This window comes from Kogia breviceps, chromosome 17, assembly GCF_026419965.1.
Source record: "Kogia breviceps isolate mKogBre1 chromosome 17, mKogBre1 haplotype 1, whole genome shotgun sequence".
Taxonomy (NCBI): Eukaryota; Metazoa; Chordata; class Mammalia; order Artiodactyla; family Physeteridae; genus Kogia; species Kogia breviceps.
Genome location: NC_081326.1, coordinates 44,866,554 through 44,891,752, shown reverse-complemented (window position 1 = coordinate 44,891,752; position 25,199 = coordinate 44,866,554). Strand labels below are relative to the sequence as shown.

Here is a 25,199-nt window from a genome sequence, read left to right as displayed (position 1 = left end):
AGAGGGGGCGTTCATGTGGTGGCAGTAGTGACAGGGTGGACATGGCCTCCTAGGTACTAGAAATAGCTAATGCCAAATTTGCGTGTGTGTGCCTGTGAGACAGGCAGAGGGGGTGGTGTGCAATTCCAAGTCCAATTTCAGTTCTCATTCAGTTCTATTCCTAGCTGGTGTATAAACTCTTACAAAATGCACGGTTAGTATATAAAGGCTCTAGAGGAAAATGGCTTGTTGGAGAATTTCTAAGGGAGAGTCTAGAGACCATGGTACTTGTCAAAGACATCAAGAACATGTTTGTAATAAATACTGCCGAAGGAATCCACGAACCATGACTAAGGTAGATGCCAAGGGAATTAAAGAAAAGTGGGATCAACCGAAATTGCCATCAAGGAGGATTAAATAAATGTCATGCAATGGGCTGTAAGCCTCATGTCACTAATTATTCTGTCAGCTACCCAATTCAATGCTTGGCCCAAGGTCAGTGCTCAATACTGTCTGTTGAATCAATCAGTCAATCAGTCAATCAATCAATCAAAATTCAGCAATTTGAAAAGATGAGATACATCCATATGTATAACATGGAAGAATGCCCACAATATACATTTAAGTGAAAATAATCCCGTGTATGGTTAGAGTGTACAGATTTCATATATGTGCATTTAAATGTCTAAAATATATATATATATATATATATATATATATATATATATATATAACTGTTAATAGTGGTTATTTCTTATGGAGTACTACTGGATCAGAGCAAGGGTGTTCACATTCTAGTTTTGATATCCCTTTATTACTTACATTTTTTATAATAATAATGTAGCACTTTGGCAGTCAGCAAAACTAAAAATGATTGTTTCCATTTTGGGAAACAAAGGAAAGGGTTGTTGTTGTTGGATAATGTTCTATTCAGAGTCTATCAGGAATATATGTTTCATTGGGAGTAATATGGGCTGTACTTTATTTTTTATGGAAAATAAAACTTGGACAAGAGCTCAAGGCCAGGCCCTCTCAGTTTGAACTTCAGGCTCTGTAGAACAAGGGCCCAGATATTTCAGAGACCGTAAGCCCTGCTCACCCTGGGAAGACCAGATGGGTTTCCCGGGCTCTATCTCAGAGCCTGCGGAAGGCAGAAGGCAGAGTGGATTTGTTTCTAGAGAGCCTCCTGCTCGCTATCTATTTTGTACCAGTTAAGTTCTCATCTCAAACCCCATCACCTCTCTGCAGGGGGAGTGCGTGCAGGGGTGTGACCAGGAGCACAGGTGTGACCCCTCAATCCAGAGATGTGGGTCCGAATACCCAGTCCTCATTGGAAAGAAGGCCTCCCTGCAAGTGGTGGCTTTGTGACATACTTCAAGCAGTTCCAGCAAAGCCATTTTGTGACCCACATGAGGATGTAGGGAGCACGTTTTGCTCCCTTATGTGAGCTCATTTTACCAGAGGCTGGAGGAGAGAACATTCTTTTGGTCAAGGCAACTAAGTTAGCGAGATTATTACATAACTTCAGTTCTCCCTCTGTAATATTTTAATTTTTTTTCCCTCTGTGCACCACTGTGTTTCATTTCCTAATTTCCCCACTATATGCAAATATGCCAGTTTATGTACAGGGTCTCCTTTCAAACTTCCACTGAGAGGAAAGTTCCATTGAAGAGAAATTTCTGAAACAGTGTGCTCTTCAGGTTTTTATTTAGTCTTTTTTTTTTTCAGTGAGAATTAAGGACAACTGACCTTGAAATGAATTTGCTGGATTTTAGCTGCCTGTAAAATTCAGGTGGCTAAAACATCTGAGGTCCCAGTGATGGTAAATGAATGCTTCCTCCCATTAACCTATAACTTTTATCATTTTCTTCCTGGCATTTTAGGAACCTTTTTTCAGTTATGTTTTCATAATTTAGACATTCCATTGGTTGAAAATTCAAAGCAACTCTTAGAGGATAAGGCTACATGTTCCAAATAGGCAAATGTTTTAATTAAGCCGGCCTCTTTCGGAAACCACTGTGGGCTCTGTGTTCCATGTTGCAGCTAAACGTGACTTTAGCTGCTAGCTTCTTGTCTATTCCATTTTAGGAGACCTCAGTGCACTTTGCATTGAGACTTCCTCTGAGGATAACCAGGCTGTTCAGGGTAAGTTATGGATTTTTTTCCTGGAAAATCTAACTCTGGGCATTGAAGAATTAACTCACAGAGTTTTAGAACCTTATGGGGAATCACAGAAATGAAATGCTGCAACTCTTTCCAATCCACAGATACAAAATATAAAGAAGGGAGCACACGCATTCCAAAAGGTTGTTCCCTACTCACCATTTCCTTTCCCTGTGGCATCATTTCTGGAGCTATTCCTTTTTTAGTTCTTTTTAGATGGAAAGTTAACTTCATAGTTTAGATTCCTGTGCATGGTTCTTTGTTGATGGTTTGGTGTCTTGTATATTTTTCCTTTTTCATCCGTGGTCATTATTAACCCCAGATTTATTTTTTGGACATGGGGCGACTGGATGTGATCCAAGATAAGTTGGGAAATTTCACATTGCCCATCTCAGATTAAACTACTGAATAACAGAATGCTGATGTTTAATAGAATATGCGTGTATTTCATTTAATGAAATGCAGTTGAGATTCAGCAAATATTAATATATATTGTATATGATATATATGATATATTTTTTATAGTAGATAGATAGATAGGTACGTAGATCTTACGGGGTATTTAAACTAAAGGGTGAGGACCCAATTGCTATTTAAAAGTATTCTTCAACGCCCTGAAGCAAAAGCCCTTAAGAGGTAAAAGCTGGAGCGTGCAGGAGGCCAGGTTACGTGGGCAGGGGGGCCGAGAAGAAGTCAGGGATGGCCAGGGCCAGCTTCCACAGAGCCTTGCGGGCCAAAGGAGGGAGTCTGGATTTTCTTCTCAGTGTGTTAGGAAGCCCGTATAGAGCTTTAAGCAGAGGAGTGACCTGGTCTGTTTTGTGTTTTTTAAAGGTCATTCTGGGGAGCTGAGTGGAGAGCAGATCAGGGCCAGGTAGGAATAAGGAGGACAAGAGTCAAGAGTGAGAAGCCAGCGAGGAGGGTGTTGTAGGCATTCCGGAAGGAGGCGATGATGGTTCAGACTGAGGTATGACAGTGGACATGGTGAGAATAAGTGCATCTGAGACCAATTTTAGGGACAGAGACAAGTTTAGACAGCACCTGCTGATGGAACAAAAGTGCAAGGAATCATAGGTGAGTCCCAGGGGTTTGGAGTGAACAGCTGGGTGGAAGCTGATGTTCTTTACGGAGACGGGAGAGGCTGGGGTGGGGGAGTGAGCACAAGATTCAGAGAGGAAACCAAGAGCCTCAGTCCTCACCGTGCCGCTGCTTTGAGCACTTCCATGTGCCCCCTTGAGCTGGCATGAAGGACACAGCGACAGAGTGGGCACATTTTCAGTGTCTGTGTCTCCCTGCCCCCTCGCTGCCCGTCCCCATCCTCCTCCCTGGCTGGTTCCTTCTCCTCTTTCAGATTCTGAACGGCAGGGTGATGGAGGGCTCAGTCCTTATCCCCTTCTCTTTTCCATCCACATTCACTTCCTTGGCATTCTCATCCTGTCTTTTGCTATAAAGACTATCTGTATACTGATGACTCCCAAATTTATATTGCCTCCCTGGACCTCTTTCTCTAACTTTAGACACATCCAACTACCTGCTCAACGTGTCCAGTCAGATGTATGATAAGCATATATCAGAATGAACATATGCACAACTAACTTAGCACCGATACCCATGCCCCCTGCCTCACCCCAAAGCCCTGCTTCTCCTGCATTTTTCTTATTTCAGTAAACGTCAACTTCAGCCTTACTGTTGTCTTTTTTTCCACACCCTACAGCTGAACCGTCAGCTAGTCCTATTGACTGTACCTTCAAGCTGTGTCCAGAATCCCACTAAGTCTCACATCCCCCACTGCTACCCTGGTTCCACCTGCTGCCCCCTCTTGCCTGGGTCATTGCGGTGGCCTCCTAACTGGTCTTCTCGCCGCTGCTCTTACCCTTCTTTAGCTTTCTCTCAACGCAGCAGCCGGAGTGATCCTGTTAGAATATAAATCACTCCTATCCTTTCTCTGCTAAAAACCCTGCAGTGGCTGCCTCTCACTCAGAGTACAAGCCAGCTCCTTCCCGGACCCACATCATCTGGGCCTCATTACTCTTCTGATCTCATCTCCTTCCTTTCCTTGCACCCTTGCTCCAGCCCTGTCCTTGAGCGTGCTAAGCATATTCCCTCCTCATCTGCTGTTTTCTCCGCCTGGAATAGTCTTCTCTCAGTCATCTCCATGGCTACCTCCTTGCCTCTCTGGCCTTTTACAAACGTCACTTTCTTAAGGGGCCTTTCCTGGCTTTTTATTTAAAACATCAACACCCACCCACCCGTTCCTGGCATTCCCCACTCACTTTACTTTTCTCCATGGCACATCTCCTTCTCACATTTCACTTATCTTATTTATTGTCTGTCTCTTGCCACTAGGCTGTAAGCTGCATGAGAACAGGAGCTTTGCCTGTTTGTTCCCTGCTGAATTCCCAGTGTCCTGAGCCATGCCTCCCTCCTGGTAGACACTTAGCCCATATTTGTAGACTGGGTGAGTTCTAATAGGAGGTCATCTCTTCCCTCTAACTACTTCTTTCTGACTTTCTATGGAACTGTTGTCTTAATTTCTATATATGCTTGTCTGTGAAGCTAGTAGGGCATAGTAAAAAAAAAAAAAAAAAAAAAAAAAAAAAAAAAAAAAAAAAGCAGTAGACAGCCTCATGCAAATCAAGGTTCCCATTTGGCTTTCTCATTCAAAAGCTGTGTAACTTGAGACAAGTCACTTTGCCTCTCAGAGTTTCCTTCCTTCCTTCCTCCCTTCCTTCCTTTCTTTCACTTATAAAGTGGCAAAAGCTACGCTGCCATCACTCAGGGTTGCTGTGAAGGTTCAGTAGAATACCGTATGAAGTGTCATCAAGAATAAGGTGCAGTTTTCATTGACCATAGCATCTGGCCTTGACTCAATGCCAGAGCTTTACATATATGACTGTCTCGTTTAATTCTCACATAGAATCAGTGAGACATGAACTTGTACAACTGAACTCATGTCACAGATGAGAAGACTGAGGTGCACCAAGAAATTAAGTGAATTACCTGAGAGCTAGTCAATGGTAAAGCCAGGCTTTGAACCCAGAAGCATTTTTATTCCATGGCCTGAGTTTTCCTCATTATGTTCTACTGGCACAAAATAAATGTTTTAATGACCAAATGTGGAGTAATTAAAATGATGTGACCTGAGGTGCAACTTCTGTCTCCAGATGCTTTGTTTTCTTGACTGCTAATTAATGTAGCATTTCCCTTAATGTTATTTTTTTTTCCCCCTCTTCAACTCAAACAGCAGAAATTCCTCTCTTCCAAAGAAAAAAGGTATTGTCAGGCATTTTTCTATCTTTCCCTTCCTCCCTCAAAGAATGAAATGCTATCCTGTGTCCCTGGAGATTTCTGTCATACAGCCTAACCAAGTCCAGATGGCTTTCTCAAGTTCAGACATCATACTTAGTAAAGTGATTGTAGTTATCTACAGAAACAAGTTCTGGACTAAATTGCAAACACCCGCTTCCCAGATAACTTAACTCCATGCTCTTCTGCCTTGTTTGTGTTATGGCCTGTCTGTGCTAATGAATTTGTAAATGCGGTTTAATTACTGTTTACCGGAAAAATAGCTGCACACAGATCAGTCTCATTGGGAGTCTTAGCCAAAATGTCGAGGCAATTTCTTTCTCGGGCAAAAACTGCTAATAAATGAGAAGCACTTTTTAAATGTTGGGACGGGAACTTAAGTTCGGTTTTGAAGAAACAGTTTTTTATATATCCTGGGAAATAAATCATTCTTTAAGAGAGTGGATTTAAATATCAAAGTGGCATTTTTTTCCCAAGGCCTTGCACTCGGTAATTTGCACGGAACCGAAGTATTCTAACAGTGATTTGATTGAATACCACCCCAAAGGGCTATCCTCTAAAGAACTCACCGAAAGGAAAACTCAAAGTTACTTGTAAATTCCATACAATGTTTCGGAGCTCTGTAAATCCATGTATTATGTATTACCTCATGTTTCTGAATTCTTGCCTCAGGCGGATTGCCAACTTAGCGACTAAATGACAGTTTTAAAATTCTAATACAAACCAGCCTCTCCAACTTTGCTTCTTTTCCTCCAGGAGAAAATAAAAGGGGGGAGACACAAGAGGGAAGTGAAAGTTATTGAAAGGTTCAATTTATAAATTCTGTTTGTGCTCTGCTTGGAGTTGTAGTTTAATTTTGCTCTTGCATAAAATGGTATTTGCCTGATTCTGCATAAAGGGGCACCTTTGAAAGTAAATAAGTTCTTAAGGGCAACTATTGGTCCTGCTAATAGGGAGGAAGCTGTGTCACGCTACCCTTTCGGGGGGATGCCTGCCTCAGAGCCTGAGTGGGCCCCTTCTGCCTTCAGTGAGAACTCAGAAAACAAAAGCAATCAACTTGGCAACTAATAAAGATGTTTGTCATTTCCTGAACTGTTGGATATAACAAAGAATTTGAGCAGTGTGAGATGCAAACCCTGCCCTCAAGAAGTTTATTTTTAGTGGGGGCAACAGACAGGTACACAGGCAATTCAATCTAAGAGATCCCAAGGCGGGGGGAGGGGGAATTGAGTGAAGGTGGTCAGCAAGGACAAACTTCCAGTTACAGTGTAAGATACATAAGTTCTGGGGATGCAGTGTACAGCATGGTGACTGTAGTTAACAATATTGTGTTGTGTATTTAAAAGGTACTAAGAGAATAGATCTTAAAAGTTCTCATCAGAAGAAACAAATTCTGTAGCTATGTGAGGTGACGGATGTTAACTAGACTTACTGTGGTTATCATTTCCCAGTATATACATATATCAGGTCTTATGTCATATACCTCAAACTTATGCGATGCTCTGTGACAATTAGGTCTCAATAAAATTAGCAGGCAAAAGAGACCCTAAGACCAAGTCTTTAGCTACCAAATACCTTCAGTGTCTCAAATAACCGTATGAAAGCCAGGGCCTCATCTTTGGGGGCAGAAAGACTCCTTTTCCAAGAAGTTTGTTCCGTATCTCCACATTGTAATTATTTATCTGTCTATCAGTCATTTCTTCATTCATTAACTCACCCATTGTTATTCGTGATGGGCCCTAGAGAGACAAAGTAACTTCAACAAGACTCTGTCTCAAGGAGCTCACCCTGCAGTGGGAGGTAGGCAGACATAAACACCACAAAGTGAAAATCTCAAAGAAACTGGGAATCATTATTAAAATGGGGATGTGTTATCTTTTATAATATATATTCTATGTTTCCAATGCAAGAAAAATGTAAAATATAAGTGTAGACCCCCTTTATTAAAAGGGATTTATCTTAACCATGCTTAAATCATAAGACTTTAGACATGGGAACTAAGCTCAGATATCACCTCCTCCAAGAAGGCTTCCCTGATAGCACCCATGTCCCCTTTTGGCTTGAGTGTCCTTTCTATGTACTCTCACTGCACCATGTCCATTCCCCTGATACCATGTTTTGAATTTTTATTGCGTTGTCCTCTTACTGCCACTACCACCTCCATACATACACAACTGGGTAACTCTTTAGGAGGAGGGGACACATCTTACTCTTTGCATTCACAGCACTAGAAACATAGCTGGTATATGGCACTCGGTTAATGTTGAATAGCTCTGTGAATGGGAAGATGATAATTTCAGGTTTTGTCCCCATCTAATAAAAGTTGCCTTTAATTCCCCACATTATATTAAGTTTTAAAATATGTAACAAAGAGTATATATTCTTGTTTTTTAAATGTAAATATATTAAATGTAAATGTATTAAAACATTTATTAATAGCATATTTAGATACGGGCACATACGATAAATCTAGAAGGACACACACCAAAATGCTGGTGGTGGTTATCTCTTAAGTGTTAAGATTTGAAATGATGCTAACTTTGTCTTTATGTATCACTGTGTTGTTTAACTATTTTACTATGGATGTGCTACTATGATGATAAGAAAATACAAAGTTATTTGTATTTTAAAAAGGAAAATTTGGCCCATTTCATAAGCCCCAATCATAGGACATAAACAACCTTATGAAATATCATCTTTACCATCTAACCCAATGTTGACAGTGATTTGACTTTGTGGATGTAAATAACTGACCAAGCTTGGTGGCATTTAATGGAATTAGATGGGTTTCTGTTTTCCTTACTCATGTCTGTGTTTATAATATTCAGAAGGTACCCAAGCACTTTATTTGCAGTTGTCTAAAACGTGCTAAATTATCTCTTTTGTTCCTTTCCTTTAATTTTCCCTCTGCTAATACTTGGATTGGGTGTTAGAACCCCAGTCTTTTTAAAGCCAGGCTTAACTTCTTGCAAATAGATAAGGCAGAACTAAATAACCAATTAATTCTCTCTCTCTCTTTCTCTTTCTCTCTCTTTTTCATTATAAATCTCCTGTTTTTAGGGTGGCTCTGTGTAGAAGAAATATCAGTTTTCTGGTCCGTGATAGTTCTGCTGTGCATCTTCTGCCTGCCCGTCTTTCAACATTTTGTTTGGCTGACCACAATGGTGGAAAACCCTAGACAATGTTATTGGACTAACAGTTTCTTTCTTTTTCCCAAAGGAACAATCACAGCTTGTAAAATGTGCCTCTAAAGAACAGGTTTAAAAAACTATATATACTCTATTCTTTTTTATCTGCAGCTGAATTCTTGCTGCCAAGATGGGGAAACAGAACAGCAAGCTGCGCCCAGAGGTCATGCAGGACTTGCTGGAAAGCACAGATTTTACAGAGCACGAGATCCAGGAATGGTATAAAGGCTTCTTGAGAGACTGCCCCAGTGGACATTTGTCAATGGAGGAGTTTAAGAAAATTTACGGGAACTTTTTCCCTTATGGGGATGCTTCCAAATTTGCAGAGCACGTCTTTCGCACCTTCGATGCCAATGGAGATGGGACGATAGACTTTAGAGAATTTATCATAGCCCTGAGCGTAACGTCAAGGGGGAAGCTGGAGCAGAAACTGAAATGGGCCTTCAGCATGTATGACCTGGATGGAAATGGCTACATCAGCAAGGCAGAAATGCTCGAGATTGTGCAGGTACGTGGACCTTGCCCTTTACAAAGAGTAGAGTGTGAGTCACAGTAAGAATTGGGAAGTCCACGGTATAGCTTAGTGGAGAGATTGCAAACGGGTGGTCCGCTTGGGCACTGATTTGGCCTAGCCAGTGTCTTTGAAAATGTGGAACCCATATACAAAACAGGGAGATTGCACATAAACATGCAGATTGGCTAGCATCTCTTGGAAACTCAGGAGCTCTGGCCACACTGGGCCCACATTCTTGCCTGGCATAGGTGCCCTGGGGCTTTGTGGTGACTCCTTCCTACAGAGGGACATGCCCTCTTCAGCTGGTCATGCTGACTGTGGCCACCATCTACTCAGTGCTGCCTGGACCTAGAGCCTGGAGTGATGTTTAATGATCAATATCTGACCTGGGTTCAGATCCTGCCTCTTTCAGTCACTACCTCTGTGACTTTAACCCAAGCGAGCCTCAGTGTCCTTATCTGTAAAATGGAACTATCAGCAGTGCCCACTGCTGTGGGATTGTTGTAAGATTAGACTGACTCTCCGTGTTCAATGCTTAGCACAGCGCCAGCCGTACAGAAAAGCTCGTCATCACTGCCATCACTAATTTCCAACTTTATTAGACACTCGAATAAAAGTAGGGATCTGTAATCTAGCTTCTATCTCATCAGAGATACAAACAGTGCAGAATCAAGGCCTCCATTATTTTAATAGGAAGCACTCCATTTTATTTCCCCAAATCACTCACCCAGAGGAAATTTCCCAAACAGAACAGGAAAAGGGGTCGTTTTTCCTTTCACCACCCCCTCTTCTTTGAAAGTCCACACTCAGGCCTTGTCACTGTCCCAAGAAGCTGTGTGCCTTTGTGGGGATTCTCACTGTTTGGTTCTAGCTGGTCTGCACCATTTAGGAGAATGCATATTTGCAGATGCCACAATCGCTTCAGAGGCGGCACTGTCTTTTAGGTGTCTGGGAAAATACGTGTTAGAAAGTGATAAGATGGAGGGCAGGCTGTGGGCCAGCAGAATCATACACACAAATTAAGGCTCTATTTGTTAAAGTAAGTGAAACTGCAGCTTGATTACAAGTGTCAGCACATAAATTCCTTGCTGAACTTCTGTCCCTCCAAGACTCAGAAATTCAAGCCATTTAATGTAAAATGCAGATTCATGATGTTCACCTGCAAATACTAATAAGTGGTCAGGGTGAAGATCGGGGTCCAAACAAGTTTATAATGAGGCTTGTCAATGAATGGAGGGTGGAACTCCATAAATTCTCTAGTTTTTCTTCTTTATTGTTGCTTCCTATGGTTTAATTTTGGTATCCACAGAATATTGTTGGTGGTAACAGACCGGAATCCTTTTGTTTTTCCTGGCATTGGTAGGAAGGATTCTATTGTGGGCTCCATAACACTGAAATACACGGTATTGGTTTCCTCTTGGAAACCAATTGGCTGCTATAACAAAGGGCCATAAACTTAGTGGCTTAAAACAACACACATTTATTATCTTACGGTTCTGGAGGTCAGAGATCTGAAATCGGTTTCACTGGGCTAAAATCAAGGTGTCCGCAGCTTGCATTCTGTCTGGAGGTTTTAGAGGAAAATCTGTTTCCTTGCCTTTCCTACTCTTTGGAACATTCCTTAGCTTGTAGCCCTTTATATCCATCTTCAGAGCCAGCAACAGTGGATTGAGTTCTTCTCACATTGACGTTCCCCTGGGTATCTCATTCTGCTTCTCCCTTCCATTCATAAAGACCCCTGTGAGTACGCTAGGACAACGCAGATGATTCAGAATAATCCCCTCAGCTCAAGATCCTTAACATAATTACATTTGCAAAGTCCCTTTCACTGTGTAAGGTAACATATTCACAGGTTTCAGGGATTAGGACATGTACATCTTGGGGGGGCCATTATTCAGTCTACCACATATGTCCAAACGCAGTTATGTTCCTTTTTACAAAAAATAATTTTGTGCTCTGTCAACATCTGGGTGAAAAAGCAAAACCATATGCAGATTTATTTTTGGAGTCTTACACAAACATTTTCACATTCATGTGTTTGTTTTTTTTAAGTGACAATCTTAGGAACATGATTTAGGCCCAATATTTTATTATTGCATCAAAACCATCTCTCATGAGTCTTAAGCCAGATCACAATTCTGAGGTTTCTCCCAGTAACAGCAGATCCTCTCCTGGGGCTGGGGGGCGGGGGAGGGCCCTCGTCTCAGCCCCCCGGCTGCAAGAGGAAGGAGAATCCTTCCCACCGCACACAGTTCTCTGTCCCTGAGCCCAGCCAGAGGCAGGTCTGAACACTCACACCCAGCCCAGCACGGGCTGCGTTTCAGGAAGGGGGCAGCGAGCATGTGAGTAGCGTTGCGCATTGAACCACGGGTGCTCAGATGCTCTCTGGGATCTTGGGGGTGAGGGAACATGAACTTAGGGATCCATCAGCAGGACCGCAGGGAGCGAATGCAGCAAGAACAGGGAGTGAAACTGACCCCCTTCTGTTCTCAGAAAGTAACTGCGACCCTTGAAAGAACACGTTTTAACCACAGGACTGTCCTTGGGGAGGAGTACATAACCTGTGTTGCTTTACTCTTATGATTGAATGAAAATCACAGGCTTAAACAAAAACTGATCGCCTGGTGTGGCGAGCATTTGCCCTCTGAGGAAGGTGCCATTAAGACCCTCATAAGCCTCAGGGCCTGATTGTACTCTCCTTGGTATGCATCCTGGACTTTATGGTATGAACTTACGTTCATAAAAAAAGGAGATGGCCTTTGGCCAAATCGCTCCAGGAACCTGCTCAGTTACTGGGAGTCCCTGGTTGTTCCCTAAAGCTAGGAAAAGCAACCCTGGAGGGGAAATTGGTGCCTTTGAGGGAAAAGCCGAGAAGCCAATCAACCAGCTGATGCCGATAAGGCGTGACTAAGCAGAGACGCCAATCAACCAGCTGATGCCCATAAGGCCTGACTAAGCCGAGAAGCCAATCAACCAGCTGATGCCCATAAGGCATGACTAAGCAAATTCCCTGCTTTAGGGGTATATATACGGCTACGCTTTGTTATTACACTTCCCTTGCAACCATCAGTTGTCTGTGCCCTTCTGATCCCATACCTTGGTGCGTTCAGTTCCCTACCCCCTCTCGTCGATTGTTGCTACACTTTGAGGACCCGCCGCGGCTGGCGGCAGCCTGGATCCAAAACAAAGATGAAGAGGGAGTCGGGGGAGGGACTGGCCTGTGAGAGCTGTTGTCTTGAGCACAGCGGGTCTTCAGTATCACCTTGCCCCTCTCCTTGTTCAATCTCCTTTTCCTCGGGTAAGTTACTTAACCTCTCTGTGCTTTGTTCTCATGATTTGTGAACTGGAACCAATCATGGCACCTGCCTCAAGAGCAACCGTGAGGGTTAAACAGTTATTACAAGTAGAGTACCTAGAACAGTGCCTCTCAATGGCTGTCCTGCAGTAAATGTTGACTACTATTATTCTATAGAAGTTTCTGGAGCTGAGACAGGATGTTTCCCTGCACAATAAAGGGAGGTCATTTCCCATTCAAAGGACAAAGTAATAGAGTCTCCCATTAAGTTTTAAGTTAAGTTTACCTAGTCGTATAACTGTATGTTCACAAAACAAAGGGAGGTAACCCAGCTAAACCTCCAATTGGTGGAACTCACAGAAGAGATATTCTTGTCCAGATGACTTTAGGAGTTCCCAGGCTTCTTCAGCTGTTGTCTTTCCTACCAGACACCATCCCAGCTGGGAATAAGGTAAAACTTCTGGGCTGCTCTGATGCTTACGGGATCTAAGTAACAGAAAGATCACCTTTCCAGGAGAGAATGTGGTTGGTACCAGCAATTCCCCAACTCCGAGCTGTTGCCCCGAGCCCATAGGTGCACTTCATGCATCGGGACTTCTGGGGCACAGCCTGTCTGGACTTGTTCTCAAGTCGTGCTAGAGACTTTCCGAAAGGAATATATAGGCTAACACAGTGTTACCTTTAGCAGTTCTCAGGGAACTCGCTTTAATGACCAGGTTGCAGTAATTTCTACTTAACATATTCATTCCTTGGATGGTAACGATTGCTTTAAAGTAGTTGGTGTTCAAATATGTGTAGTCTTAGAATCAGACTCTCCCTCCTAGTTGTGATTCAAGGTTAATTAGCGCTTTTGATAAGGCAGAATGAACTTCATAACACCCTTAGTCTACATTTTCACACCCCTTGAATGAATGAAAACTAAAGGAAGGAGGTTGGGCTTATGCTGGCAGCCCATCACAGAAGACTTCATTTTTTTGTTTGTTTCTTTTAGCAATATGGGAATTTTTTTTCCTGATTCACTCATCAGAATAAGGCATATGTATCCATACAGCAACCAGATGAAGAGGAAGGGAGACTCTGGTGTTAGCCATGCAAAGGTTTGCTGTCCACAAACACCAGACAGACTCACAAATTAATCTGACCTGGTCTCAAGAACACCAACTGTGACCAGTTCAGACAACCAGCTTGTGAGTATTTGTGCCGTGAGGGATCAAAATCAGGACCAGAAAGACTTGGTTACATTCTTTCTAAAACCACTTCCTGAGTGGCATTTTTTTTCTCCCAAAGATCTTTCTAAATTGGTGTGGTAGACACTGTGACTTGTAATATGTGCCTTGGACCTGAAAACACTGTGCTCTTCTGATGGTGAAGAAAAAGGCGGGGGTGGACGGTGGTGCGCTGAAAGCTTCTAGTCCATCTTGATATGGCCCCTGGGAATTCAGCTGCAAACTCTTGCCTAATTCTCAGTTATGAGTGTGGACCACAGATGTTACTCTAGAATGCAACTTGGATTTCTCTCCGGGAGAAAATTCTTTAAAGCAGTTGCCCAGGTTAGTGACTTTCTCTAAGAACTCACCTTCGTGTTTGTTTATCAGTTGTGTTTGGCTTATCCCTTTCTTATCAGGGGATTAATCTTATCGTGACAAGCCACATTATAGTTTAAGAGTTGAGGTTAGGCATCTGGCCGCACAAGTGAGTGCCTGCTACCCAAAGGCCCCCCCACTCGGCTGTGCCCTCCAGGTCTCCGTTGTGGACTCCTCTTCCTTCTCCTGTTTCCTAAACAAGGATATTCCCAAGCAGAGTTCCAGCCTCAGCCCTCTTTTCCTTTCTTTAGTTCTGGGAAATCATCTTCTCAGTGCTTGTATGTGCCAGGCATAGTGTTAAGTATTTTCTACACTGTATTAGTTTCCTAGGGTTGCTATAACAAATTACCATAAACTGGGCAGTTTCAAACAACAAAAATTTATTCTATCACAGTTCCAGAGGCCAGAAGTCCAAAGTCAAGGTGTGGGCAAGTCTGGTTCCTTCCAGAGACTCCTGGGGGATCTGCTCCATGCCTGTCTCCTAGCTTCTGGTGGTGGCTGGTGATCCTTGGTGTTTTGGGCCCGCATCTCTCCTATCATCATGTGACATTTTCCCTGTGTGACTGTCCAAATTTCCTTCTTCTTATACGAACACATCATTGGATTAGGGCCTGCCCAAATCTAGTATGATCTCATTTTAAGTTGATTACATCCCACAAAGACCCTATTTCCAGATAAGGTCACATTCACAGGTTCTGGGTGAACATGAACTTTTGCAGGACGTTAGTCAACCTGCTACATGTGCATTTTCTCATTTAATCCTCACAATAACCTTATTAGCCCCATTTTATGGATAAAGAAGCAGAGTACCTCCAGATCTTCACCTCTACCATGTCCAGCTGTTAACGGACATCTCCACTAAGACATGCACTGGTACCTCCCAGTCATAAAACATTCCAAAAACAAGCTCAGTATTGCCCCCCAAAATGTGAAGTCCTAAACCACAGCAGCTCCAGAATGCCTTTTTAGCAGAGTGAACGGGATCTTTGGAAGGGGCTGTTGGAAGCAACCTTTGCACAGCACTTTATGTAAAATTGAAATAAATAGTAACTGCCCATATCTAAAAATGATGGGTACCACCACTTACGTGAAACAAGACAGTGACTGAGGAATGGGCAAGAATGATAAATTTAGAAAAGTATGAAGGAGGCAGATTTGATAGGTCTAGTTGACTGTCTGCACGTGGGGACGGGTGGTAGAGCCGTATTAAAGATGTCTTTGACTTGATTACAGGATGGTGGATGGTAGGACTGTTTACCAAGAAACAAACAAGCATGAGTGGGGGCAGGGGCCTGGGCAATAATAAGTTTCAAGTAAAATCTTATGTGAAAACTAATATAAGAACAGAGCTGCTTTGGTTGAAAAAAGGGGTGGGGCCCTTATTCTCCCCCCATCCTCTCCCTGCCTATGAAAGTATCTACAGCACTTTGGGATAACATTATGGATTTACTGACTTACTGTATTCTTCTAGCTCTGAACAAGAAAGTGCTTATGCTGTTCTAGATACATAGATATTGATCCCATTTTAAGAGTATTTCCAAGAAAGGTTCTCATGGCCTCTCTCTACCCTCCTTTGCTGGTGTGTAATATCCTTCTAAGCAGGATGCTTTTCTTTATCGATAATCTAAGAACAACCCTAAACTGCTTAACTCCTTTTTTACCCTTGGTGGGTTGTCATGGGGCCTTAGGTGTCCTGTTGGAAGACCCTACACCTTCTAATGAAAAGCCAGTCTGGTTTCCTTCAGAGAGAAGAGTGAACGTTAGCTCTTGGAATTGTGCCTGCCCTTAGTTAATCCCACAGCCTTTATCAGTTCAGACATGAGCCCTTCCTTTCCAACATTCCGAGAGGTGGTTCATTCAGAGGGAAAAAGAAAAATCACATATATATATATAATGTCAAGAGGAAGCTGGTAATTCCCTTGGCCGCAGGTGGTGCTGTCCTGAGCCTGCCTAGGGCAGAACCAGAGCTGGGTTCCTGGGTGTCCCATGGCGTTGTGTTTACCCAGAGACAAGAATAGGGCTCTTCAAGTTTAATTAAAAACAGGATGTCCCTGCTGAGCCTCTCATTGACATTGCTAAAAATAAAGGAGGGAAGTAGCCTGGCCTCTCCATGGCTTAAGCCCATTAAATTTGGGGGAGGGGTGCGGGGAACTGGGGTTAATAAAAGACACGATTTGTTTCAGATTGTCGTTTGGAGTCGTGTCTTTTCTCTCCCTGCTGCTGTGGAGTCCCAGGTCTAATACAATCAATGCTGGCTTGCGGAGGCCATGAGAGAGGGGCAGCTGATTCCCCACTGAGGTTTTGCAGGGCTGTCGCCCACTTACTCACATTGGGACCCCTGGGTCTTGTCACCTCATCTCTTTGCTCACTGCTCTAGTACCACCCATGTTCATAGACCTGGTTTTGTGAATAATCCACTAATCCCTTTCCGTGAGCTGATGCACATTAAAAACAAACAAACAAACAGAGACAATCTAGTCTAAGTGCTCTGAAAGAGCCATCTGGAAACGTGAGCGTATTAAAGGTGCCCGCACTTCCTCCTCAACCCCTCAGTATACTCAGACATTGCATCTCTTGCCCAATTCCAGAAGCCTCGTTTGCAAATATTCTCATATAAGGGGATCCTGACTTCCTTCATTTTTGTTTTATTTTTATTTGTGGGGTTTTTTTGGTTTTGTTTTGTTGAACTAACCTAGCCTCATTTCTCTGCCCCAGCCCGATTCCTTTAGCCTAACAGCTAAAGACTAAACCCCTGAAGACTTTCTGTTGGGTGTTAAGAGCTGTGTTTTCAAACACACATTCATCTGTTTGCTTGGTCTTTCATTCATTTGTTCAACCAGAGTATTAAGAGAATAATCCCTAGATTATTACACAGTTGGCTTCCCTTCAGCATCCCAAGAAGGAGAATTTCATGAACCTCAACTCTTAGAGGCTGAGAGTTCCAAGGAGTGTTCCAGACCAGTGGGTTTTACTTGCTACCATGGGACCTTACCAGGGCCAGAACAGATTTGGGGAAGGAACGACGCAGCCCCAAAGAAGGTTGATGACACAGCATCCTTAAGACTTCTAGCAAAAGTAAACTTGTTATTTGTCCATAAATGCCCCTCCCATGTCACCTCTACAACTCCTGAAATGTACCAGCTCTTACACCTTTAAAGAGGTGTACCTGTGATTTAGTGGGACACTGATATCTAGATACTGTTTTGTTGTTGTTGTTCTAAGATTCCTGGGCTTATGAATTCACAAACTATTTAGACTGTGTAAGTCTGAAATCTGTGTGAGGGGTGTGTGTGTGTGTGTTCATCAGTTGGTGCCACCGATTCCTCTTTGAGTCAAGAGTTACAGAAAAGCTTCCATGTTGGAGCAAAGAAAGCCGAGGAGAGGGTGCTAGACCTTAAAACATAGGTGGTATGGAGAGTCTCCTGCTTTCCACTCTTGTTACTAAAACAGGTGCTGAACTTTCAGGGCCACATGAATATTTAATTCATGTGGCCCTGAAAGTTCAGCACCTCTGTTTCCCATTTGTAAAAAAGTCTCTAACTCTGTGGCCTTTTCTAGCTCCCCCGAGGAGTCAGGTGTCCCCAGCGACTTGGCACGTGGCACTGTAACCCCAGCACAGATGGTACTGTCATCCTGGGCTGGAGGGGAGAGCAACAGGGATCCAGGAGGAAGGCAGAGTATGGCTCACCTCTCGCCTCTGGAGCACACTTCAGTGAGCGTCTCTTGGGACAGCTGACTGTGGCCAAGCTTACTTACCCCAGTGACACCCATCACCCCAGACAGAGCTGTGACTCCCAGTTTGCCCTTCCTCCCAGACAGAATCACTGTGGAGACAGCTCCAGTTCAGCAAGGGCTCTGGGTGGGTTCAAGTCAGACTCGGGGAGCCTGACCTGAGGGGTCCCTATGGGGTGGGATCAGCCCAAGAGTCAACACACTGGGTGAGTCCATTTTTTACTCCTGTTTTATCAATGGAGCTTATACTATTTACCCCCATTTCTCCAGAATATTTTAGGAAGTTGAGGCAGAGTTGATCCTGAACAAGACTGTAAAGCAGAGAAGTTAAGCCTTTATCTCTTTTTGCAACCCTTTTTGTTTCCACATTTCCCCTTTGGAGACTACTTTCCTTCAGCTGCCTTCCTTTCTCTCCTCCCACTACATCGCAAGTTCCAGAACTTTCCAGATTTCTCCACCCACTCTCTGGCAAAATCTACTTTTTCTAAAACTCCTTCCAGGGCTAATTTTCCCAAAGTGAATCTGAGTACCAGAAACATGGTCTGGGGATAAAAACAATGACTTTACATTATGCTTCCAAAATAAAAACAACATTTGACAGCTGAGGCCTTCCAGGTGCTTACTGGGTACCACGGGGGGTCCACAGGTGGTAGGGGAGGTAGTTTCCGTACTGTTCACAAAACCTTTTCAGTAGAACCCTCTTTTGCCCATCAGATTTCTGATGCACCCAGTTTATCTCAAGCTGAGATTGTATACTTACTTCATCCAAAACTTGGATGGCAGATTGTTCCCATCCCGGGGATACTTGGCAGAGCTTGCTGAGAAGGAATGTGAGACGATTTCCACTTACAAGGGGAAAGAGCACTGGGATGGATTGGTAATGTCTGCCCAGGAGAAGGGGAGGGCAGGCTCTTACAGACCATCAGTGTTTGTCACCCTTGAGGGACCCAGGGAGAGACCACAGTAGACCCTGACCTGTCTCTGGCCTGAGGAATGTCACCTACAGCCTGAGAGCGGGGACCTCAAAACAGCAGCAGCAGCACACAGGAACCTCATTAGAAATGCGGACTCTCAAGCCCCCCATCTCCCCAGCCCACCCTACTCAAGCAGCTTCTGTGTTTTCACAAGATTCCCAGGGGATTCCTAAGCCCATTAAAGTTAGAGACACGGGGGGCCTAGTGGATCTTCCTGCCAGTTGTCGCTCCTGAAGCTTCTTTCTCCTGGACAAGCTCTGCTGGCCTGGCTGCTCTCACCAGCAACTGCACGTCTCTCTTCTACGACAACAGATGGTCAGGAACAGAGCTGGTTCTCTGTGATGGGAGGCATTCCCTTCAACCCTGTATTTGGGAGGTTTAATAATAGGGCCATTGTGTGCAAAACCAAACCATGTTTCTGTCTCACACCATGTTGCTTCTGTCCCCAGGCAATCTATAAGATGGTTTCCTCTGTAATGAAAATGCCTGAAGATGAGTCAACCCCAGAGAAGAGGACAGAAAAGATCTTCCGCCAGATGGACACCAATAGAGATGGTAGGAGACCATGGCTGCTTTGCTTTGCTTTGCTTTGCTTTGCTTTGCTTTGCTTTGCTCAGAGTGGGGGCTGCTGGAGGGGCTGGAGTGTCCGGGCAGGGAAATTCCACAAGAGGTCAAGATATTGGCCATAGGGACCTGGCTCAAGGCCCTTTGTGAAAGTGGCTTATCCTGCTTTTGCTCCCTGTAGGGGGAAGATGGAGGCTGGATCTTGCAGGCCAGAGAATCAGAAAGTGGGGAGGGGCTTGTTATCCACCCAGACCCTAGTAGCTTTCATCCCAGCCTGCCCAGGGGGGTTTGTTGGGGTTTCTTGCACATGCTCCAAGGTGTTGGGTTTCCTGGCGCCAAGTGGGACCCCTCAGCTGTTGGCGGGTGAGGTGGCCAGCAGATTCCACCCTGAGGGAACCACCCACAATTCAAATCCAACAAGGGGATGCAAAGCAAGCCAAAATGAAAGGAGAGATGGATTTCAAACTCAAGAACAGTGGATTTTAGATGTTGGATTGCCAGACAGAATACAGGAGGCACAATTAAATTTAATTTTTGGATAAATAACAAATGACTTTTCAGTATAAGTATGCCCTATTCAATATTTGAGACCTACTTAAAAAATTGTTGTTTATTTGAAATTGAAAGTTGGCTGGGCATCCTGTATTTTATTTGCTAAATCTGGCAACCCTAGTTAGATGTACTATCTGAGTTTAAAGTGCTCACACAGAGCCTGGTCCATAATAAGCCCTGAGTCATCTATAGCTCTTGCTTTTATTTCTAGCTTGCCTGTTCTGCTGGGCATCCCCAGCAGTTCTTGTCAGTGATGAGCAAATGCAGTCATATACCCCCAACGGGAGGCTTTGTCGCAGAGCGAGCCTCAGTTTCTATCCCTATGCCCTCTGGGCCACCAGCTGCCTGAGAATCTGGGTTTGCAGGGTACAGGCCAATCTGTTTGCTTTGTTTCTCCACAAAGGTGCCATTACATCCTGTTTCTCTATGTGCCTTGATTCACAGCGAATAGTTTTGCAAAGACTAAACAAATGAGATTCTTTTAATAGAATAATAAACTTGCTGACATTAAACTGCACGTTTTGCTGATGCTCCAGGGGAGCCCAGGTGGGCTTGTGTCCTGCCGGAGGTCCAGCCTCCTCTTCAGAATAGGGCTGAAAGATGGGAGAAGATCCAAACACTGCAGGATCGAACCCTCACTGCGAGAAATGAGAGCCTCTGCTCTGGGACTCGGCCACAGTGGGGTCACAGAGCCCTGACGGGGTCAGCATTCCCCAAATGCATCTCATTGCTAAAAGCCCTGTGTTTTCCTAAGGGAAAGTCTTGGGTTTAAAAAAAAAAAGTGGCGGGGGTGGGGGCGGAGTGGGAGCCGTACCGGGAGGGGCTTTAAGTCTGCAAGGGGTCAGGCTCCGCCCAACCAGGAGACTTGGCGCTTTTGCTCAGGGCTTCTGGACCCCAAGGCGGGCCGCCACACCGGAGCAGAGGCCTCATCTAGCCCCTCCCTCTGTTAAGATTCCTCTTGAAGAAGCTCTTTGCATCCAACCCCTGGCGGCTGACTTGAAGAGAAAAGTCTGGGCCCCCAGCAGGTTAGCTGGGAAGCCAATCCGAGAGCACGTGGGTAGTTAGCCCGAGGGAGCGGATACATACGATGAATGCAGGGTTTACCCTGACGCAACAAGAAAGGGGGAGAAGCTTTGCCTCCCCACCAACGATATGACCGAGGAAACTTCTCGAAGGGAATTTAATACATACTCAGGACATCGAGGAGGAGTGGAATCCCAGGCAGCCAGTCTCCGCCGTCCAGCCCATTGGGGTAGGAGGAAAGTGTCCCGATTGACGGGAGGGACCCAGCACGGCACCTCTATGCTTCTCGGAGTACGTAGCCCTTGCCTGGATGGAAGGGCACCTTGGCCCAAAGAAGGGGCCCTCCCCGCAGATGTCTCTCTGGGCCCCTCTGCCCACAAGCAAACCTAGGTGTACCCAAGTGACCCTAAGGAGCCCGGAGGGCCCAGTGAGCCCGTGGGGACAGCCTTGGCACTGCAGGAGCCCAGCTCAGTCTCTGAAAGGCGTGAGCGCCATCTGATCCACAGATACTGAGTCCCTCCGGGGCGCCTGCAGCTGGAGGGGCCACGAGGGCAGGGGCCGCGTCGCGGCCACCCAGCAGCCCCGCAGCCCAGGGCCGTGCACACAGAGCTCTCAGGAGGCCGCGTGCTGCGCTGTGCGATGCTCAACGAGCCCCGGGGTCTCGGCTCAGAGAGACGGAAGGTGGGCCTCACGGCGGGTGTGAGACCCCGGGAAGAGCTGGGCCGCCACCGGCGGCTGCAAGGTTCAGCGGGAAGCCTACATCCGTGCGGCAGCCACCAGCCGCCACTCACCGGTCCTCTTGCTTTCTAGGTAAACTCTCCCTGGAAGAGTTCATCCGAGGGGCCAAGAGCGACCCGTCCATAGTGCGCCTCCTGCAGTGCGACCCCAGCAGCGCCGGCCACTTCTGAGCCGGAAGCCCCACCAACTGTAGAGCTGCTTGTGTTTCCTTTGGAGTTTCCTTTTTAACAAAAAAATTTTTTTTTTTTTTTGCCAAACAATATTGACGGTGATGCTGTTCCCCGTGTGGTCGGATGCACCTCCCTCCGTGCCGCCTGCAGCTTCTTTTGTCGTGGACGCTTCATGGGAATGTCTAGAGCCCCCCGCGCTTGTGGAGAGCATGAACAGTGCTGCCGTGCACAGACTTTGTGGTGTTCATTGTTCTGACGATTTTTCATTGTTATTATTATTACTTTCCCTTTGATTCGAAAGTCTGTGTTCTAAAACCGAAGACTGGGGGAGGCAAGAGAAGAGAAGAGAAAACAATCCAGTCCAGTGATTCTATTGCAAGCTTGAGGGCCCTGTTTGGAAAACAAAATTCCCCACCTGGGTCTGGAGTAACACATGCCCTAGGGGTGATGGCACCAGATGCTCGATTTCCCAGGGACCAGGAATCTTCCGGGGCCAGGCTATTAAAGGAGCCTGGGGGATTCCCGCCTGGAGGCCCACCCCATCCTCTTCCCCAGCAGGCTTTAGTTTCTAAGCTGTGAACATTTCAAGGTAAATTCATAGAGGAGAGGAAAAAGATGGCTCAGCTATTTCTTCCCAGGTTTACACTAGTTGAGCTAAGATGAGTTTCTCTGGAAATTAAACACAAATGGTAATTTATATTTCAAAACCAGACCCATCTTGTTGCCTATTGTAGTTTAAAACAAAAAAAACCAACAGATTGCTGTATATAAAATACTGGGTATTGCAGACGAAATTAAGTGTTTTGCCTTGTTTAAATGCAATGCATGTTTAGTAAGCACTAATACAGTCTTATTACAGGAGACTGTTTCTAGTAGCTTGTTGTGAAGTAAGCCAGCTATAATGAATGTGTGTGTCTTATTTTAAAGTCATATCCGTCTTTGCACAAATGCACCAATCAACAGGTATATTTTATATATTCCAGAAAAGTACAAAGTAACCATGACCAGGGCCCAACCTTAATTTTGAATGCTTTTCCAGCGGGAGTGCCTAGGCAATAGAAGTGGGGCAAGTTTGAGTCGGATGTGTCAGCTGCAGCACCAGAAGTTTCCTATTTATTAGAGATGTGGGTTTGCCCACCCAGCCCAGCAGCCCGTTGAAAGTCCTGGATCAGAGGTGCGGTGCTTTTCTGAGCAGATAATATTCTGTAGCTGTTCCCACCCCCCACCCCAAATAGCATAAATTCTTGGGACTTCCCAATGCTTTAATCCACATGTATGGTTAGGAAGCCATAGCTGGAATGTTGACTTTTCCATGCCTCTAGCGGGCCTGAAAAGAGTCAGGGGTTGGGCATCATCTGGTTCATCTTGAAGAAGGCATAGGCAAGGGTGTCCATGATTTCCAAGGCCCACCCTGGGGAATCCAAAAGTATCTTGCATCTTCGTGTTCTCTGAATGCAAATTTCTATTTACAGAAGTGACAGTACAAATTTGAGTTGCTGTTGGGTCTGATGACCTCATACATCCTAATTTGAATTGAAAGGTAAGAGTACAAGTTGCTGGTCACAGGTAAGTCATATTTTCACAAGCAGTAGGCATGGGGAAGTCCAAACACTCAAGGATGTAGACATGGAGATCCTGCCCCAAGAGAAGGCAGAGAGATCTTGGCTGCGGCCAAGCTACTTCCTGTGGACCATGAACCACAGAAAGATAAACTTATAACCATGAGGAAAATGATGCTGAGCCCATTCTAACCTCTAGATTCCTGAGTATTACTCGATCTCATTTAAACTGATAGTAAAAATCTGAATTTGCGTGGTTGACCAAAACGAACCAACTTGGCAGGGTGAAATTTTGAGACTGGACTCAGTAAAATAATCTTCATCTTCCTCTGAGTGTCAGTTTTTTTTATAGTGGTTCTGTACTGGGAGACTTGCTGAGTCCCTCCATTGGCCAAGTGGTAAAATCTGGTTTTGAAAACTAGGGAGTTAAGCTAAGACACGGTGTGCACAGTAGGCAGGGGGACCCGGCCCCGCTGTAGGTGATGTTCAGGAGCTGCCTCCCACTTTCTCCCGCTCTTGACCGAAGACCTAATTCCTCCTTTAGTTCTGCTTAGATGGCGGAGTCAGGTAATGTTGGGGAAAGACCGCCTGGGCTCTGTCCTCAGTCATGACATCTGCCTGAGCCAGACTCGCTCCATTCCCTAGAACCTAGAGCTGGAGTGAGATGCAGGGGAGCGCGTCTCCAGCTGTTAAGAAAACAAAGCAGTCGCTCGGCTGATGAACGCTGACACACCCGGGATGGACGGAAAGTAGTCCTTGTCCTTGCCTGCCATTGACCCTGTCTGTATATTCTTGAGGGTTGTTTTCTCATTCTCCTCCTTCCCAGGGAGGCCTTTGTATGTCTGATCCAATGCACTCGAAGTGTGGCCAAGGGACTCGGCAGCACCCAGAAGGCTGAATGCCTATAAGCTTATGTCACTCCTGTGCTGGGCTGTTCATTGTCATTGCTGTGTTGAGGGACCTCTGGAAATGGAGTCTGTTCTGTCTGAAATCAGGCCAGCCTGTGATGTTCAAGGGACTGGAATAAAGTGGCTTACGACTTGAAGGATGATACAGAGTGGTCGACTGTTCATATCCTTGTTTAGGGTGGGGAAGGGGTGTTGAGGGCGCAGTCCCGTCCCGTTGCTATGCCCTGGGGGCACTTGACACAAGTGACTTCAGTAATGTATGAATCCCTCCCCGTGGAGTGGGTCCTGTATCAGTTGACTTTTGTGTTAACTCTAGCTTGGCATTCAAGAATGTTGCTGATTTAATATGATGGTCTGAGACATGAGGTTTCTGTGCCTAAACTGCTGCTCCGGCTCAATCTGTGCCCAAGTGAGGGCCCAGATGCTGTGCTGCCACCTCCTGGGTGTGGTGTCTGCTCTACAGGCACAAGGAAGCGGGGCTTGTGAAAGCGGGGATGAGAGGGTCTGCCGGACCCAAAGCCCTGTCCGAAAGCATCCTTGCTCTACATGTGGGCGAACTTACTTCCCTCCCGCCCATGGCCTTCACTTTCTTGCCTCCTCTCCTTCCTCACAACTGGAGCTGTAAATTCCAGTCTCAACACTAGGTGCACCGGAAGGAGAAACTGAGGCAACTTTCTCTTCAGTGGGAAATTAATATCTCCCTCTCCCCTCTCGGGGCCTCTCAGGCTGGAGGAGAGTCTGTAGGAGAACTGACATGATTACAGAGCCCATGGCCTCAAAGCCAATTCAGATCAAGGTGCTTGTTGCTGCTGTCCTTGGCCTTGCCTCCAGCACAGAGGCCATGAATGTAGGAAAAGGGGGCTGAATGTCAGCTATGGTAGGTGTCTCCTGGGCCAGCCAGACCTCATGTAGGAGCTGAGTTGGCCTGGAGGGCAGTCTTTTTGTACCTCACAG

General features: G+C 45.2%; 1 protein-coding gene across 7 annotated transcripts in view; it reads left to right on the top strand.

The window, feature by feature from the left end:
- NCALD (neurocalcin delta) overlaps positions 1 to 24,382 on the top strand; it is a 415,625-nt gene extending 391,243 nt beyond the window's left edge. For all 7 annotated transcript variants that reach the window (XM_067017419.1, XM_067017418.1, XM_059042984.2 and 4 more), the window contains 3 exons: positions 8,745 to 9,141; positions 19,181 to 19,286; positions 21,681 to 24,382. In XM_067017419.1, coding sequence (XP_066873520.1) covers positions 8,764 to 9,141; positions 19,181 to 19,286; positions 21,681 to 21,778 — 582 coding nt within the window. In that variant the 5' untranslated portion in view covers positions 8,745 to 8,763 and the 3' untranslated portion in view covers positions 21,779 to 24,382. The remainder of the gene's footprint in view (positions 1 to 8,744; positions 9,142 to 19,180; positions 19,287 to 21,680) is intronic.
- The last annotated feature ends 817 nt before the right edge of the window (positions 24,383 to 25,199 follow it).